This window comes from Muscardinus avellanarius (assembly GCF_963383645.1).
Source record: "Muscardinus avellanarius genome assembly, chromosome: 4".
NCBI lineage: Eukaryota > Metazoa > Chordata > Mammalia > Rodentia > Gliridae > Muscardinus > Muscardinus avellanarius.
The window spans coordinates 39,781,476-39,800,255 of NC_137789.1; the positions used below are offsets into that span (position 1 = coordinate 39,781,476).

Below are 18,780 nucleotides of genomic sequence, written 5' to 3' on the forward strand. Positions count from 1 at the left end.
TCTCCCGGAGGACCAGCCCCCTTTCCAGTCTCCCTGGACACCACAGCTGGAGTACCCATCTTTGATTTCCTTCAGGATTACACTGAAACTCAGTGATTAGCCAGTAAATGCCCACCTCCTTAAACAATCTCACTTAATGCAAAGTGAATCCACTGTTTGGCAGCAGCCTGAACTTCATTCAGGTCTCAAGTTTGAACTAACAAATCCTGACCTCACTTTAGAAAAACCTACGGCCAGTTTGGAGGGGAATGTATTAGAAACAGACGCTTCAGCTGAAAGGATGTTGGCTGCCAGTCATGACATGCTTTGTATCTAATAAGTTCACATGGTTTTGTAAGTTAGTTATAGGCAGTGATAAATGCTTCACAATAGGCTGTGGGGTCAGGTGAGAGCTGAGACTAGAGCATGGGAGGAGTGTAGCTCAGAGGTAGCACGTCCCTGGGTTCAATCCCCAGTACAAAGCAAAACAATGAGCTCAGGGAAAAGAAAAAAGAAGAAAAGCCACAACTTGTGATTTGTGGCATTTGCCAGTGTGCAAGGTATTTGTACTTGCACCATGGCAGATTTCAAGCTGCCAGCTTGCTATCCATCACCTCACAAAATCCCCAAACTATAACAATTAGCTGGTGTAAGCCAGAACGGCCATACACTGGGTGAAGCCAAAATATAAATGCTGATGTTAATTTTGAACCTCTAAGATTTGCAGAAAATCTAAGGAACTCAAGACCTTCCTTTAAACCGTTGGCACAAATACTAGCAAGCTTTATCCTATGAATAAACTGATAATGCCAATAAGAGAACAATAAAAAACACCTTATGAAGTATGCACACATTTATTGCCTAAACTAAGACTTCTGAGAGTGAAAACAGGTGACAATAATTAGAGACACCAGGAGTAAACCAGGACTGTGTTAGTCAAACCAAGACTTCTTATTTTTTAGATGCATTAACTGCAATGTCCTCCCAAAGCGCTTCTAAAGCAGGCTCGCTCTTTCTTTCTTTCTTCCTTTCTACCTCTGAGCTACACCCCAGCCCTACGTTTATTCTTCATTTTTTGAAAAAGGGCCTCACTGAGTTGCAAAGGGCCTAAGTAGTAACTGCTGTAGGAGAACCGGGATCCTCCTGTCTCAGCCTGCCAAATGCTGGGATTACAAGCTTGAGCCACCAGGCCTGGCTTAAGGTTCATATCTTAATGGGCAAAGAAAACAGTGTATCTCATTCATGTAAATGCATTCATCCACTTCAGCAGGAAACTCATTGAGCACCTTCAGTCAGTACTGCGCTCCAAAGGGCCAAAGCTGTGTTAAGACACAGTCCAGAGTTCCAGTCTACTACAGTGAATGACACAGGGACGTACAGGTGTGACCAAGTCAGTGCAGATGGTACAGATGTACAGAGGACCCCAGAACCCGGGACCAGGGGAAGGCGAGCAAGGATTTCAGAAGCAAAGATGCAGGGTGCATTACTGACATGGGGGACGGGGGGCACAGGCTTGGAGAGTGTAAGCAAGTGGCCTAGCAGACTAAATGGGACAGAAAGCTTGCTTAGGGGGCAATGTGGTCTCAGAGATGTTTATGATCCACTGGAAGACAATACCGAGCCACTGAAGTCCTGCTGGAAAGAAAGCAAAATAATGCTTCTGATGCCTCAGTGGACTGACTAGTTACTGGGCTTCTCCAATAGTCTAGGAGTAATGAAAAGAGCATGAATCGAGGGTGAGGGGAGGTGGAAAAAGTTTGCACGATTTTCTATAACTGTTCTCATGTGCAATAGATAATTTATGATATTTGTGTACTGCGAAACATAAACTGTTAGCATCAATTAAAATACCTTAAAAGTGTATTGGGAAATTGGATCCTTATGCAGAAAATTCAGGAAGGGGAGATACTGTATTCATCACAGTGAAATGACAGCAATCTCTTAACCAACCTGAGGACGTGCGGTTACCTGTTACAGTCTTGAACGCAGCCACTGCAGTTTCCTTCTTTTAGATAACACGCGGCTCTATTTGAATACAAGACACTCAGGTCATCTCCACTTTCGCTTCCTAAAAATCACATTGAAGACAGTTAAATCCCAGTAGCAAAAAAAAAAAAAAAAAAATCACAGCTCGCCCCCGTCCCGCCGGCCGCCGCCCGGGCGCGCCCTCCCAGGGTCCGCCGGGCCTCGCCGCGGCGCGGGGGTCCTACCTGCGGGCTCCAGCTGCGCGATGGCCGCCGAGTAGGCGCCCGCGGCCTCGGCGAACTGGCCGCCGCGGAAGAGCTCGTTGCCGCGGCGCCGCAGGCCGGCCGGGTCTCCCGCGCCGCGCCCGCCGCCCGCCTGCCCCGCCGCGCCGTCGCCCGCGGCGGCCGGGGCCCGCGGGGCGCCCCGCTTCTCCGCGCGCGGCGCCGGCGCCCGGCCCTTCCGCCGCTTGCCGCCCTCGCCGCGGCCCGACAGCTTCTTCTGGATGTTGCCCATGGCGCGCGCGGCCGCTGCGGGAGGGAGGGAGCGAGCGAGCGGTGAGCCCGGCCGCCGCCCGCCGGGCCTGCGGGGCGGGGCGGGGCGGGGGGCGGGGCGGAGGGCGGAGGGGCGGGGCGGAGGGCGGAGGGGCGGGGCGGAGGGCGGAGGGGCGGGGCGGAGGGCGGAGGGGCGGGGCGGAGGGCGGAGGGGCGGGGCGCAGGGGTCGGGAACGCGGGAGGGGCAGGGGGCAGGGGGGCGGGGCACTCAGGCCGGACCTCCCAGGGACCCGCATCCCTGGGCCCAGCGCCGGCCGGCCAAGGCCCACCAGCTACGCCGGCAAAGCAGTGATGAATTAAGTTCCTCGGTGGACACGATGGCTGCGCCGGAAGGAAAGGTGCCCTTATTTCACTTATATTACAGTGTATTGGCCACATTCAAATGACAGCAATCTCTTAGCCAACCTGAGAACGTGCAGGTCACCTGCTAGAATGGCGAATGCAGCCACTGTTGCCGTTACCTTCTCCTAGGGAACATAGGGTACCTTTATTTTACTGTATTATAAAATGAGCCCTCTGCGTGCACGCCTGTAATCCCAGTACTGGGAAGCTGAGACAGGAGAATCTCAGGTTGGACGACAACCTCAGTAAGTAATGACATTCTCATTAACCTAGCGAGAGAGACCCTGTTTAAGAATAAAAAGTAAAATAGGTTGGGGGTGTAACTCAGGATAGAATGTTCCTAGCTGTTCAATCTCCAGTGCCACACACACCAAAAAGTCCCTTTTGGGGGGGGGGGGTGCTGGGGATGGAACCCAGGGGCATTCTACCTCCGGGTTACACTCCCAGACCTATTTTATATTTTATTTGGAAACAGGGTCTCTTAAGCCAGCTGAGGCTGGCTTCGAACCTATGCAATCCTCCTGTCTCAGCCTCCCAAGCTCGGGGATTACAAGTGTGCACCATCACCCCGGGCAAGAGTCCTTATTTCAAAAGAGTGGGAGAAAATGGTCATTTGAAAGAAAAAATCAAAGTGATTTTTAGGCCATTTCAAAGTAAATTTAGCAAAGATAAAATAGGTACCTGGTTTTTAAGCTTAAAAGAAGTCTTAAAAACAGCAAATTTTCCATCCTAATGCCTTATTCAAACTAAAAATTCCGTTGTGCCGGGCATAGTGGCACAAGCATGTAATCCCAGTACTTGAGAGGCCAGCCTCAGCAATGGAATGAGGCCCCATTTCAAAATAAAAAATAAAATAGGGCCCGGGGTGTAGCTTAGAGGTAATGCTCCTGGGTCCAACCTCTAGCACCAAAAAAAAAAAAAAAAAAAAAAAAAAGTCATTTTGCATTTTACTGAAAGATTGTTGTATTAACTTTAATAATTGATTATTAAATCTATTACTTTGGGGGGGGGTCCTGGAAACCCTTCTACCTCTGGGTTACACTCCCAGACCTATTTCTATACTTTTTTTTTTATTTTGGAAACAGGGTCTTTTAAGCCAGCACGGCTGGCTTCTAACCTGCGCGATCCTCCTGTCTCCGCCTCCCAAGCACGGGGATTACAAGTGTGTGCCACCACGCCTGGCTAAATCTATTACTTTTATATATGAAAATGATGAACATGAGTATCTTTTTTTTCTTTTTTTGTGGTACTGGGAATGGAATCCAGGGGCATTCTACCTCCAAGCTACATCCCCAGCCTTATTTTTCATTCTTTGTTTTGAAACAGGGTCTCACTAAGTTGAGAAAGGCCTCACTAAATAGCTGAGGCTAGCTGTGAACCTGGATCCTCCTGTCTCAGCCTCCCAAATTCTGGAATTACAAGCGTGTACCACCATGCCTGGCTTGTCACAAATATTTAAAACAAGGCAGTTAATGTTCAAGCACTGTTGAAACACACTTAAATATCAAGATTTCTGAGCACTCTCTTTTAAGTTGAAATCTGATTTTTAGCTGCTATATTTTCCATTCCCTTTTATGAGTGGTAAGGCAAGTATTTGGGGGACATAAACAGGAAACAGAAACCATAATTATCTAAGTGAAAATTAGTCTATGATTAATCACCTTAAAGCAAGCAATAAAGACATACTAATTAGAGCAGTTTTCATTAATAGCAGAATAACATCCAATTTGGATCACCAACCAAAAAAGGGCTCAATTATTAACATGATAAAAAAGATTTTTTTTTAGAAATAAACCCCCAGATTGGACCAAGTTAGAGCAAGGCTCCAGTTTTCGCTGCTATCTGCTATTCAAGCCCTCACCCCAAATCAGCCAAAGCATAAAAAAAAAAATATGGACACGTAGTTTCTCTCTCTCTCTCTCTCTCTCTCTCTCTCTCTCTCTCTCTCTCTCTCTCTCACCAGTACTACTACTAACTAAATTGCTGTAGTTTATTTAGACCTTATTATAATACATTACCATGAATCCTCATACCAAGTAGTATCATTCCCACTTTACAAGTGAGGAAAAAGAGACACAAGGAAGAAGCCAAGGAATTCACTCAAAGAATTCACAGAGAGAGCTAGAGACTAGCACAAATGGGATTTGAGCTAAAGACTGAAATGTCCCTGGACAACTTGGGCAGTCTCTGGAGAGGTAAGCAGAACATGAAAGACCTGTGAGTTTTGTGGTCTGACCTCCCCATGGGATGATGCAGAAGGGCCGTTCAGGAGGAGTGGCCATTTCCAGAGACATTGACTTGGGAGTTGACGGCATCTAAAGGATCATCAGAGTTTGGGTAGAAATGAGAGAAGAGCCAGGGGAATGTCCTCAGAAGCCAGGAGTGTGGGGAGAAGGAAGCAGTTAGCAATAACAAATATAAAAAAAAAGGAAGGGTCATTAGTATGGTCTTGGGTGGTATAGTTTAGATGGTTAGTAGATGCAAAACTCAAGAAAATACTTGAAGAGTATGATTGATTCAACAGCATAATAAAAGATTATATACCAAGACCAGGTGGGATTTATCTCAGGAATGCAAAGGCGGTTCAACATTAGAAAGTCAATCAAAAACCAGGTGTGGTGGCACATACCTATAATGTCAGTACTTGGGAGGCTGAGACAAGAGAATTACAGGTTCAAGGACAGCCTCAGCAAGTAGTAAGACTCATCAACCTAGTGAGACACTGTTTCAAAATAAAAAATAGGGCAGGGAGTGTAGCTCAGAAGTGGAATACCTTTGAGTTCAATCCTCATTAACAAAAAAAAAAAAGGGAAGGAAGGAAGGAAGGAAAGAAAGAAAGAAAGTCAATACTAACACACCAAAATAAGAATAAGAGAAAGAATACATTGGTCTTCCCAAATTGATACTGAATAGGCAGCTGACAAAGTCCAACACCCTTTCATGATTAAAAAAAAAACTCAGAAAATCAGAAACAGATGTGCAATTGGTCAACATGATAAAGAACATTTGTGAAAAACTCATAGCTACCATCATAACCAATGGAGGAAGAATTAAAGTTTTTCCCCCAAAGATCAGCAGCAAATCAAGGATATCTAATTTCACCGTTGCTATTCAACACTGTACTAGAAATTGTAGCCTAATCAATTAGGCAAGAAAATGAAAAAGGCATACACTAGAAATATCTCTATCCATAAACAACATGACCCTATATACACAGAAAATCTCAAAGAATTCACTGTGGAACAGGGAACCTACTAAAGTTAAGACAAAAATTTTGCAAAGCTGTAAGGTCTAAGGCCAACACACAAAATTAGTGTGTTCCTATATCCCAGCAATAAGTAGTCTAAAATATAAATTAAGAAAATAATTACATTCATAATTGCATTCAAAATATAAAACTATAGAGCTGGGCATGGTGGCGCACGCTTGTAATCTCAGCATTCAGGAGGCTGAGACTGGAGGATCGCGGTTCACAGACAGCCTCAGCTACTTAGTGAGGCCCTCTGCAACTTAGAGAGACCCTGTTTCAAAATAAAGAATAAAAAATAGCGCAGGGGGTGTAGCTCAGAGGCCAAATGCCCCTGAATTCCATCCCCAGACCCGCAACATATATATATATATATATTTCTTTTTTTTATTTTGCGGGTCTGGGGATGGAACCCAGTCTCAGCCTCCCAAATGCTGGGATTACAAGCGTGCGCCACCATACCCGGTTTTGGTTTATGTCTGGTATCTTTGTTCTGAGTTTTTTACAAAAATCTCTTGTAGAAACTTTCCAATGTTTTAATCTTGTTATAAAAAGGTTTCCAATTGTCTGAGGTACAAGCGTACGCCACCACCCCTGACTATAAATATAAATTTGAAATAAATTATAGCTGTCCTGAAATCATTGTAGGGAAGACCTGTTCTGTTAAGGTTAAGATATCAATAGTACGCGAGGCAATCTACAGGTTGAATATGGTCCCTGTCAAAACATTTTTTTCAGAAATGGAAAAGCCAGTCCTCAAATTCATATGGAATTATGAAAAGCCCAAAATAACCAAAATGATCCTGGGGATAAAAAGAACAAAATCGAAGCATCCACAGTTGTAATTCCAGGCCTACAGGTGAAGAAAGCACATCAAATGTTCTATGCCCATACCTGCCACAGCATGTGCTCAGTAACCACCAGCTGTTGAGGCCATGGGCGCTGCTGTACCTCGGTCTGGATGAGCTGGGCCCGGCCAACCCAAGTGGAGCTTAGAAAGGAGCAGCAGTAGCAGCCAAGGTTACAAAGCACTAATTGCTGCATCTTTCCATGGCCCTCACAGCTGCCTAGAACATACCCCATAATGACTAGGAATTCTTTCTTGGAATGTGGTGGGATGGGGAACTACATGCAAAGATTCCAACTTGATAACTTCCTTCTGGGTTGTAACATTTTCCTAAAAGTGACTCAGATTGCTTCTTTCTTGTCCAAGGCTCCGGGGCTTCTTTTTATATGTCATCCAACAATGTACTTTGGTAGAGGTGAGCATAAGCTAGTTCAACTGACTTCATTTCATTTTAGGATGAAAAGACTATTTTCAAGTTTCTAGCTAGTTATTTACCTCATCTTGATTTGCTTTCCTGATAAAAGAAACTGACTGATCTTAAAATTTTTATTTTTTTAATCAAGAAATTTTTTCTTTTCTAAACATTCTATATATTTCTGACTTTATAAATAACTATGGGGTGGATATGAATGACAGGATCAGAAATGGTTCTCTCAAAGCTCTGTATGGGAATGATGCTTCTGTACAGGACTCGCCTTAGAGATAACCACTACCTCAGAAGGAAACAGTTTAGTAGTTAGCCAAATAATATTATACTACAATCATCCTGATTTAGATTTCTAATCAGAGAACTTTATTATTATTTTTTGTGGTACTGGAGTTCCTGGAAGCCCTTCTACCTCCAGGCTACACTCCCAGACCTATTTTATATTTTTGAAACAGGGTCTCTTAACGCCAGCACGGCTGGCTTCCAACCTGCGCGATCCTCCTGTCTCTGCCTCCCAAGCGCGGGGATTACAAGCATGTGCCACCATACCTGGCTTCTAATCACAGAACTTTAGAATTAAAAAAAAATTACTAGCCCTTTCCTAATCTGTTTATCACTATATGGAAGAAAGGTCTCTTAGTTTACAAAATGATTGTGCTTACCATGGTGTGTGTGTGTGTGTGTGTGTGTGTGTGTGTGTGTGTGTGTGTTGAACTCAGGGGCCTTCTACCTTTGAGCTACACCCCCAGGCCTCCTATTTTATTTTATTTTATTTTATTTTTTTGTTTGTTTGTTTTGTTTTGTTTTGTTTTGTTTGGTGGTACTGGGGGTGGAACCCAGAGGCTTTCTACCTCCAGGCTATACTCCCAGACCCATTTTATATTTTATTTGGAAACAGGGTCTCACTAAGTTGCTGAGAGCCTCACTAAGTGGCTGAGGCTGGCTTCAAACCTGTGAGATCCTCCTGTCTCAGCCTCCCAAGCGTGGGGATTACATGCGTGCGCCACCACGCCCGGCCTATTTTTATTTTTATTTTTATTTTAAAATAGAGTCTTGCTAGATTCATCAATCTCACTACTGCTGAGGCTGTCCTTTAATCTGCAACCCTGCTACCTCAGCTTCCCAAGTACTAGGATTATAGGAGTGTGCCACCATGTCCAGCTAATCATTGATCATCTTTAACTGCCTTGCTCCTCAGTATAGGTTCAGTTTCTGATAAGAGTGATAAGAGTTTCCAGGCGTGGTGGCGCATGCTTGTGCTTGTAATCCCCACGCTTGGGAGGCTGAGACAGGAGGATCACACAGGTTCGAAGCCAGCCTCAGCTACTTAGTGAGGCTCCCAGCAACTGAGTGAGACCCTGTTTCCAAATAAAATATAAAATGGGTCTGGGAGTATAGCCCAGAGGTAGAAAGCCTCTGGGTTCCACCCCCAGTACCACCAAAAATAAATAAATAAATAAATAAATAAATAAATAAATAAATAAAATAAAGAAAGAAAAAAAAGTGATAAAAGTTCTGATATATCAGTGAACACAAAAGTGCAAAAATTTATCTTATATTTTTGCAAATGTTTGGCCAAGATTTTGTATACTTTCTTAGTTAGCACCCAGTAACCACTTTTAAGATATAGACTTTGAAAGTTAGGTTGTGCATACCTGTAATCCCAGTACTTGGAAGGCTGAAACAGGAAGGTTGCAGGTTTTTAACCAATATCAGCAAGTACTGAGACTCTCATCAACCTAGCAAAACCCTGTTTCAAAAATAAAAAGGGATGGGGCATAGCTCAAAGGTAGAATATCCCTAGGTTCAATTCCCAGAACCACATACACACACAAAAAAAAAAAAAAAAAGAAAAACAACAGACTTTGAGCTGGACATGGTGGCACACATGTGTAATCTCAGTACTTGGGAGGTGGAGATGGGAGAATCACAGGCTGGAAGCCAGCCTCAGCAATTTAGCAATGTCCTCAACAACTTAGCAAGACCCTGTTTCAAAATATAGAATAAAACAGGCTGGCGGTGTAGTTGAGAGTACAATGTGTCAGGTTCAATCCCCAGTACCAAAGAAAGAAAGAAAAGAAAGAAAGAAAGAGAGAGAGAAAGAAAGGAAGGAAGGAAGGAAGGAAGAAAGGATGGATGGATGGAAAAAGAAAAAGAAAGAAAAGACTTAGGACTATGGACTTTGGAGTCACGTAGATCTTGGGCCATATCCCAACCACGTGACTTAACCTGTGCAAATACGGCAAGTAACTCACCTTAAAAGTCTGGGTAATTATAGCTTAGTCAAGGATTACATAAAACAATATTTGTAAAGCACATCCATAGTTCTTCAAATGTGCTAATCATCCTGCCCCCACACACAATCAGGATGGGGAGGGAAATTCTAGTTAAGATGAAGTAAACACACTCCACCCTGTTTTTTCTACTGTCAAACCCACACACAGTCAGTCCGGGAATTATACAGCTGGTGAGCACATCCTTCAGAAATGAAGGTGAACCGAAAACATCTGCAAGGAAGAAAAACTAGGAGAATTCATTTCTTATTTCTGGCTGGCTTTCTTTATAGGAAATGCTAAGGAGTGCTAGAGGTGTGGTCACTGGTCTTTCTTACCAGGCACAGGTGAGGAAGGGAGGGAGGGAGGGAGGGAAGAAGAGAGAGAGAATGAAGAAAGGAGGAGAAGAAGAGAAGTGTAGAGAAAAGGAAGGAAAGAAAAAGAAAGAGAAAGAAAGAAAGAAAGAAAGAAGGAAGGAAAGAAAGAAAGACAGACATCAGAAGGAAACTTGAAACATCAGGAATGAAAGAGATACAGTAAAAATGGTAAATGTCTCCTCTTAGATTCTTTAAAACACTAGGAAGGTTAAAAGGAAACATTGCTTGATGGGGTTTTCAACAAATATGGATTTAATAAGTATGATAACTACAACGTAAAGAAGGAGAAAAAGGAGGCTATTAAGGCTTTTACTTTACACTTAACATGGTAAAAGCGGGGCATGGCGGTGCACGCCTATAATCCCAGTATTTGGGAGGCTGAGACAGGAGGATCATATATTTGAGGACAGCCTTGGCCACTTAGGGATATCCTCAGCAACTTAAAACCTGTTTTAAAATAAAAAGTAAAGCCGGGCGTGGTGGCGCAGCTTGTCATCCCCGCGCTTGGGAGGCGGAGACGGGAGGATCGCGCGGGTTCGGAGCCAGCCGCGCTGGCTTAGGAGACCCTGTTTCCAAATAAACTATAAAAAATAGGTCTGGGAGTGTAGCCCGGAGGTAGAAGAGCTTCCAGGAACCCCGGTACCACCAAAAATAAATAAATAAATAAATAAAATAAAACAAAATAAAAAGTAAAATATGGCTGGGGTGTAGCTAAGAGGAAGCAAGCATGCCCATGGGTCAAATGCCTAGTACCAAAACAAAACAAAAAGGTTATTTTTGGATAACATAAAAAGGAAAAGAAAAGAAAATGAAAAGGGGATAAAGATGAAGCTCAGTGGAGGGAATTTGCCCACCATGTGCACGGCCCCGGGTTCAAGCCATACTACCTCAGCTACATAAATAAGTAAAAAATAAACAATATGAAAATACTCCAAAAGAAAACAGGAAAATGGAACAGTAGGGGAAAAAAACAAAGAAACAGAAAAATATCTAAATGCAACCTATCAATATTTAAGTATGGGTGGTATAAATAAACCTGTTACAGAAAGGAATTAGTAAGAATAGATAAAACAAGACTCAGAGAAGTGAAAGCAAAAGGATAAAAAATGCACTATGCAGCACTGGGGAGGCTGGGGCAGGAGGATCCTGGACAGCCTCAGCTACTTAGTGAGGCCCTCCGCAACTCAGTGAGCCCTGGTTTCAAAATAAAGAATAAAAAATAGGGCAGAGGGTGTAGCTCGGAGGTCGAATGCCCCTGGGTTCCATCCCCAGACCCGCAAAAACAAAAGAGCACTATGCAAATATTAGTCCAAAGAGAGCCAAAGTGACTATATTAGCTGGGCGTGGTGGCGCACGCTTGTAATCCCAGCATTTGGGAGGCTGAGACCTGGAGGATCGCGGTTCACAGACAGCCTCAGCTACTTAGTGAGGTCCTCTGCAACTCAGTGAGACCCGGTTTCAAAATAAAGAATAAAAAAGTGGGCAGGGGCATAGCTTGGAGGTCAAATGCCTCTGGGTTCCATCCCCAGACCCCCCTACTCACAAAAAAAGAACAAAGTGGCTATATTAATATCAGACAAAGAAGACTTAAAGTAAAACTACCAGAGACGAGAACGATGTTACATAATGGTGAAAGGCTCTATTGGCCAACAAAACACAGCCATCCAACTGTAAACCCACATAAAGTATCTCAAATGCATGGAGAAAAAACCCGATAAAACTAAAAGAAAAAATGGGCAAATCAACAACTGTAGACTGTACTACTCTTCTCTCCATCAAAAATGCAAGTAAACAATCCTCAAAGATATGAGCAACACCATTATCAACTAGATCTAATTGAGGAGGGGATGAGATTGAACATGAGAAAATAAGACTGCCCTTATTTGCAGACAGCACAGTTATCTAAGAAGAAAATTCCAAAGAATCTACAATAAGAAATCTTGAACACATAAATGAATAAGCAAGATTGCAACATGAGGTCAACATACAAAAAAATCAATCATATTTCTATATGCTAGAAATGAATTAAAATTTTAATTTGTGAAACCTTAACATACTATTTATAATAAGTTGAAATATATAAAGATAAATCTATCAAAGTATGAATAGTGTCTGTATATTGAAAACCACAAAATGTTCATGAAAGAAATCAAAGAATACCTAAACAAACAGACATACTATGCTCATGGATTAGAAAATTCCATATGGTAGCCGGGCATGGTAGCACATGCTTGTAATCCCAGCATATGGGAGGCTGAGACAAGAGGATCACCATTTGCAGAAAGCCTCAGCTACAATTTAGTGAGACCCTTTGCAACTCAGTGAGACTCTGTTTCAAAATAAAACTTAAAACATAGGGCTGGGGGTGTAGCTTGGAAGTAGAATGCCCCTGGGTTCTATCCTCCCTACCATACACACACACACACACACACACACAAATTCCATATGGTTACAATGTCATTTCTCCACAAAACTGGTCTATTAATTCCATGTATTTCTATATTCCAGGCATCATTTTTTACATCTAAGAAAATTGATTTTTAAGCCAGGCGTGGTGGCGCACACTTGTAATCCCAGCACTTGGGAGGCTGAGACAGGAGGATCGCACAGGTTCGAAGCCAGCCTCAGCTACTTAGTGAAGCTCTCAGCAACTTAGTGAGACCCTGTTTCCAAGTAGAGTATAAAAAATAGGAGTATTGTATTAGGGATTGAACTCTGGGAGTAATACCTGGAGGTAGAAAAGCACCTGGGTTCCACCCCTAGTACCACAAAAAAAAAAAAAAAAAAAAAAAAAAGGAAATTGGTTTTACTGCTTCATAATTGCCATCCTATCATTTTACTCTACTATATATTACAGTTGCATATAGAGAAAAAAGTCACTTGTGTTTTGTAATGACTAGAAATGTAAACTTTAGTAATATGACAAAAAGACTTGTGGTAAAATAGTCATCAAATATGTATCATTGTTAAGTGCATGCTTAACAAAGGAGGATGCAGGTTTGCATCATCCAGCCTCAGAGACTTAGTGAGACCTTGTTTCCAAATAAAAAATAAAACAGGGATAGAGGTAGAATGCTTGTAGGTTCCATCCCTAGTAACATACAAAATAAAAAGGATAAATTTTACCCCAACAAAATAAAAATACTTTGGTCTATGAAAGATATAATTAATAAGAATAAACAGGGCGCAGTGACAGACAGCTATAATCCCAGTACTTGGGAGGCTGAGATAGGAGGATCACAGGTTTGAGGCCCCCACCCCAACCCTAAGTGAAGCCAACACCTTTGTTTCCAAATTTGATAAAATAAATATATAATAAAAATTATTTTATTTTTCATCTGGAAACAAGGTCTCACTACATTGCTGAGAGCCTCACTCAGTAGCTGAGGCTGGCTTCGAACCTGTGCGATCCCCCTGTCTCAGCCTCCCAAGCGCGGGGATTATAAACCTGCGCCACCACGCCCAGCACTCTATTGTCTGTTTTTTAAAGTTCAGTAAGATGAACATTTTGTATTTCTCAAAATTAAAATATTTTGTTAGATTACTTACAAGTTGAGAGTCAATGTAATAATTAATATTTCCCTGTGGTTGCTCAGGGATTCTCAAGAAGAGGGAAGAGTTTTTATCCCCTGGTCAGTGTGTACACAGATCTTTCCCCTCATAGCTGGCAGAGCTTTCATTGTTTTACCTTTTGAAGATGAAGCTTTATCTGTGATTCTTTTAAAATGCATTTAAAAACTGAAGCCATTCTTTTTTTTTTTTTTTTTTTTGCTGGTCTGGGGATGGAACCCAGGGGCATTCGACCTCTGAGTTACACCCCCTGCCCTAGTTTTTATTCTTTTTTTTTTTTTTTTGTGGTACTGGGGTTCCTGGAAACCCTTCTACCTCTGGGCTACACTCCCAGACCTATTTTTATATTTTTATTTGGAAACAGGGTCTCTTAAGCCAGTGCGCGCGGCTGGCTTGGAACCTGCCCGATCCTCCTGTCTCACCTCTCAAGCGCACATGGGGATTACAAGTGTATGCCACCACGCCCGGGCCCTATTTTTTATTCTTTTTTTTTTTTTTTTTTTTTGTGGTACTGGGGGTGGAACCCAGAGGCTTTCTACCTCCGGGCTATATACTCCAGACCTATTTTATATTTTATTTGGAAACAGGGCCTCACTAAGTTGCTGAGAGCCTAAGTAAGTAGCTAAGGCTGGCTTCGAACCTGCGCGATCCTCCTGTCTCACCTCCCAAGTGTGCGTGGGGATTACAAGTGTGTGCCACCACGCCCGGACCCTATTTTTTATTCTTTATTTTGAAACCGGGTCTCACTGAGTTGAAAAGTGCCTCACTAAGTGCCTGAGGGTGGCCTCTAACCGCAATCCTCCAGTCTCAGCCTCCCAAATGCTGGGATTACAAGCGGGCGCCACCACGCCCAGTTTGAAGCTATTCTTTTTTGCATGTTAAGAAATGTGTAGCCAGTCATGGTGGTGTACACCTATAAACCCAGTACTTGAAGCTGAGGTAGGAGAACAGATTCGGAAATAGCTTCAGCAACTTAGTGAAGACTCAGCAAACTAGCTAGACTCTGTTTTTTTTCTTTTTTTCTTTTTTCTTTTTTCTTTTTGGTGGTACTGGGGTTCCTGGAAACCCTTCTACCTCTGGCTACACTCCCAGACACCTATTTTTTATATTTTATTTGGAAACAGGGTCTCCTAAACAAGCGCGGCTGGCTTCGAAGCTGCGCGATCCTCCTGTCTCTGGCTCCCAAGCCTGGGGATAACAAGTGTGTGCCGCCACACCCGGCTTGTTTTTTGTTTTTCAATAGACGGGTGTGGTGGTGCAGGCTGGTAATCCCAGTACTTGGGAGGCTGAGAGAGGAGGATTGCAGGTTCAAGGCCAGCTCCAGCAGTTTAGCAAGACCCTCAGCAACTTAGTGAGACCTTGTTTCAAAATAAAATATAAAAGTAGGGCTAGGTATATAGCTCAGAGGTAGAATGCCCCTGGGTTCAATCCCCTTAATCACACACACACACCAAAAAGAAAGAAGAAAGAAAGAAAGAAAGAAAGGGGAGAGAGTGAAAGAAAGAAGAAAAAAATTTGAGAGGATATGTAGTAATTTTCCAACAATGCAGCCACTTTAAGGATATAAATGGGCCACCCCACCCCCACCCCAACCCTATATGAAGCCAACACATTTGTTTGCGACCAAATGGATATATACAACCACCTAGCAGTAAGATTTAAGGTGAATTTGCAAAATGTTGGTGTCATATAGACACAGATCTTTATATTAAAGGTGATAATTAGATAATTAGGTGAACATTAAACTGAGCACTAGAAAAAAAGTGCCAAATTAGAGAAAAACAGGTTTGGAAGATTGTATTAAGCCGTATCAAGAAAACAATGAGCCCCGCTTCCTTTTGGATCTGCAGAGTAAAGCCAGAAATTTGGCAGATTAAGAATTTCTGTACAAGCCGGGTGTGGTGGCACAAGTTTATAATCCCAGCATTCGGGAGGCTCAGACAGGAGGGTCACAGTTTGAAGCCAGCCTCAGCTACTTAGCGAGGCCCTTTGCAACTCAGTGAGACCCTGTTTCAAAAATAAGGAATAAAAAATAGGGCTGGGGGTGTAGCTCAGAGGTAGAATGCGCCTGGGTTCCATCCCCAGTACTGCAAAAAAAAAAAAAAAAAAAAAAAAAAATTCCATACAGATAGAAAAACTGAAGTAGCTCATTATATAATCAGGTACTTTTGTGCATAACCCAAATAGCAAAGACATTTTACTCTTATCTCCGTCGCCATTTTCACATTTCTTTCCACTTCCCTTTCCGGCTTCGTCTTCGGAGTTTTCTACTTCCTGGATAACCATCCTTTTCCCTCTGGTTTGAGTCTTAGATGCAGGTTCAGAATTTTTCAGATCTGTTTCAACTTCTGACAAGGTTTTCTGCAACATAATCACTAAATTAATGAAAATTTTTATTTTAATAAAAAATACAACCAGGTGTAGTGGTACATGCCTGTAATTCCAGTACTTGAGAGGGCGAGACAGGAGGATCACAGTTTGTGACCAGCCTTAGCTACTTAGTGAGGCCCTCTGGCCTTGTTTCAAAATAAAAAAATTAAATATGGCTGGGGGTATAGCTCTGAGGCAGAGAGCTCCTGAATTCAATTCCCTGTACCATCAAAAAAAAAAAAAAAAAAGAAAAGAAAAAAGAAAAAAAGAAAAATGTACAACCATTCTTTTAGATAAGAATGGTAAGATATTAAATGAGTAAAGATAAATGAGTAAAGTTAAAAATAACTCTTTATGATGGTAGTTTTTTCCTTTAAAACAAACTTTATTGTTTTATCTGATGATAACTGTACACATTTGCTGTAAAACTAAACAAACACCCGGCGACGCTTGGGAGGCAGAGACCGGAGGATCGCGCAGGTCTCAGGCCAGCCTCGCTGGCTTAAGAGACCCTGTTTCCAAATAAAAATACATATATATATATAATAGGTCTGGGAGTGTAGCCCGGAGGTAGAAGGGTTCCCAGAAACCTCAGTCCCACCAAAAAACAAACAAACAAAAACCCTAGAGTAAAAAAAAATGTATAAAAAAAATGTAAAAAAAAAAAAAGAAAGAAAGAAAAAACTCACCTGAGATCCTGCTATTCAGAAAACACTATTTACATTCTGATAATCTTCCCAGATGGTATAGATACACATACGCACACACAAGAAGATATGTAGCCAAATAGTTTTATACAAATGAAATCATGCCATGGGAGAGGGGTATTTGTTTTTTTGTGGGTTTTTTTTTTTTTTTTTTTTTTTTTTTTTGGTGGTACTAGGGGTGGAACCCAGTGGCTTTCTACCTCCGGGCTACACTCCCAGACCTATTTTATACTTTATTTGGAAACAGGGTCTCACTCAGTTGCTGGGAGCCTCACTAAGTAGCTGAGCCAGCTTTGAACCTGTGTGATCCTCCTGTCTCAGCCTCCCAAGCGCGGGGATTACAAGCATGCGCCACCATGCCCGGTTTGGGGTATTTGTTTTTGAGGGTTCAGTAGAACATACTTCTGTGGCAAGTTCAACATTTTATTTTTGGAAACAGGGTCTCTTAAGCCAGTGCATCTGGCTTCCAACCTGCGCAATCCTCCTGTCTCTGCCTCCCAAGCCCGGGGATTACAAGCGCGCGCCACCACACCAGGCTCATTTTTAACAGTTTTAATGAGGTATAATTGACACAAAAATGTCCATAAAGTGCACAAGTTGAAGGTTTTGACATAATAATAAACATATCCATCACTCCCAAACATTTCTTCCCATCTCTTTGTAACATTACTCTCTCCTTAGTCACCATTATTTCTATTGTGATAGGCCAGTTTGTGTTTATAGTCATATACTCTATGCCTATTCTTTGCCCAACTTCTTTCACTCAGCATAATTATTTTAAAATTATCCCATGCTACTGTATGAATCAATAGTCTATTTTTTCTTTTTTTTTTTTTGCTGAGTAGTATTTTGGGGGGAAGAGTACTTGGGATTGAACCCAGGGTCATTCTACCTTTGAACTATACTACTAGACCTTTTATTAATATTTTATTTTGAAACAGGGTCTCCCTAAATTGCTGAGGCTGGCCTTGAACCTGTGATCCTCCTGTCTCATCCCTCCAAGTACTGGCATTACAGGTGCGCAGAGCCAGCTTTGATTAATAGTATCCTATTGTAGAATATAGCCAATTGTTTACCCATTCACCTACCAATATACATTTTAGGCAGCTTTCAGTTTTATTACAAATATAGCATGGTTAACCTGGACACTCATTGTTGGGAGGGGGAGGGAAAGTAGGGGGAGAGGGCACCAAGCACAGTCTGAATGTATGACATTTTCAATATATTCCACATAATATAAAAAAATAAATTTAAAAAAGTCTTTGTAAGGACATATGACTACATTTTTCTTGTGTAACCTAAAAGTAGAATGGCTGGATCATGTGTGAATCTATCCAGCCATCAAATGCTTTTCCAAAAAAAAAAAAAATGGCATTTTATATTCCCAAGAGATTTCGTTCCTCTACATCTTCACCAACAACTGGTATGGACAGTCATTTTCATCTCATTGTAGATTTAAATTTACATTTCTCTAATGACTAATGTTATTGAGCATCTTTTCATGTGCTTATTTTCCATCTGTGTATCTCTTTATTAGTAAAGTATCAGATCAAATGTTTTGCACGGGGCTGGGGATATAGCTTAGTAGTAGAGTGCCTGAGTAGCATGCACAAGGCCCTGGGTTGAAACCTCAAAAAAAAAAAAAAAAACCCACAAAGAATTGCTTATTTTTAACTTAGCTGTTTGTTTTATTTTTCAGTTTTGATTTTTTTTTTTTTTTGGCGGAACTGGGGATGAAACCCAGGGGCATTCTACCTCTGACCAACACCCCACTTTATTTTGAAACAGGGTCTCACTGAGTTGCAAAGGGCCTAAGTAACTGAGGCTGGCTTCAGACCTACACAATCCTCCTGTCTCAGTCTCCCAAATGCTGAGATTACAAGCGTACGTCACCATGCCTGGCTTCAGTTTTAATAATTTTTAATGTATTTTTGATACAAGTCCTCTTTTGAATATATGATTTGCAAATATTTTCTTTCAATGTGTGGCTTATCATCTCCCCTTCCCCTTCTCCTCCTCCTCCTCCTCCTCCTCCTCCTCCTCCTCCTCCTCCTCCTCCTCCTCCTTCTTCTTCTTCTTCTTCTTCTTCTTCTTCTTCTTGCAGTACTGAAAATGGAACCCAGGG

General features: G+C 42.1%; 1 protein-coding gene across 1 annotated transcript in view; it reads right to left on the reverse strand.

The window, feature by feature from the left end:
• SPAG1 (sperm associated antigen 1) overlaps window positions 1–18,780 on the reverse strand; it is a gene marked incomplete at both ends in the record, with an annotated part of 67,714 nt that overhangs the window by 29,028 nt on the left and 19,906 nt on the right. Inside the window, 3 exons of the mRNA XM_080693730.1 lie at window positions 1,948–2,047; window positions 2,190–2,471; window positions 15,780–15,939. Coding sequence (XP_080549856.1) covers window positions 1,948–2,047; window positions 2,190–2,471; window positions 15,780–15,939 — 542 coding nt within the window. The remainder of the gene's footprint in view (window positions 1–1,947; window positions 2,048–2,189; window positions 2,472–15,779; window positions 15,940–18,780) is intronic.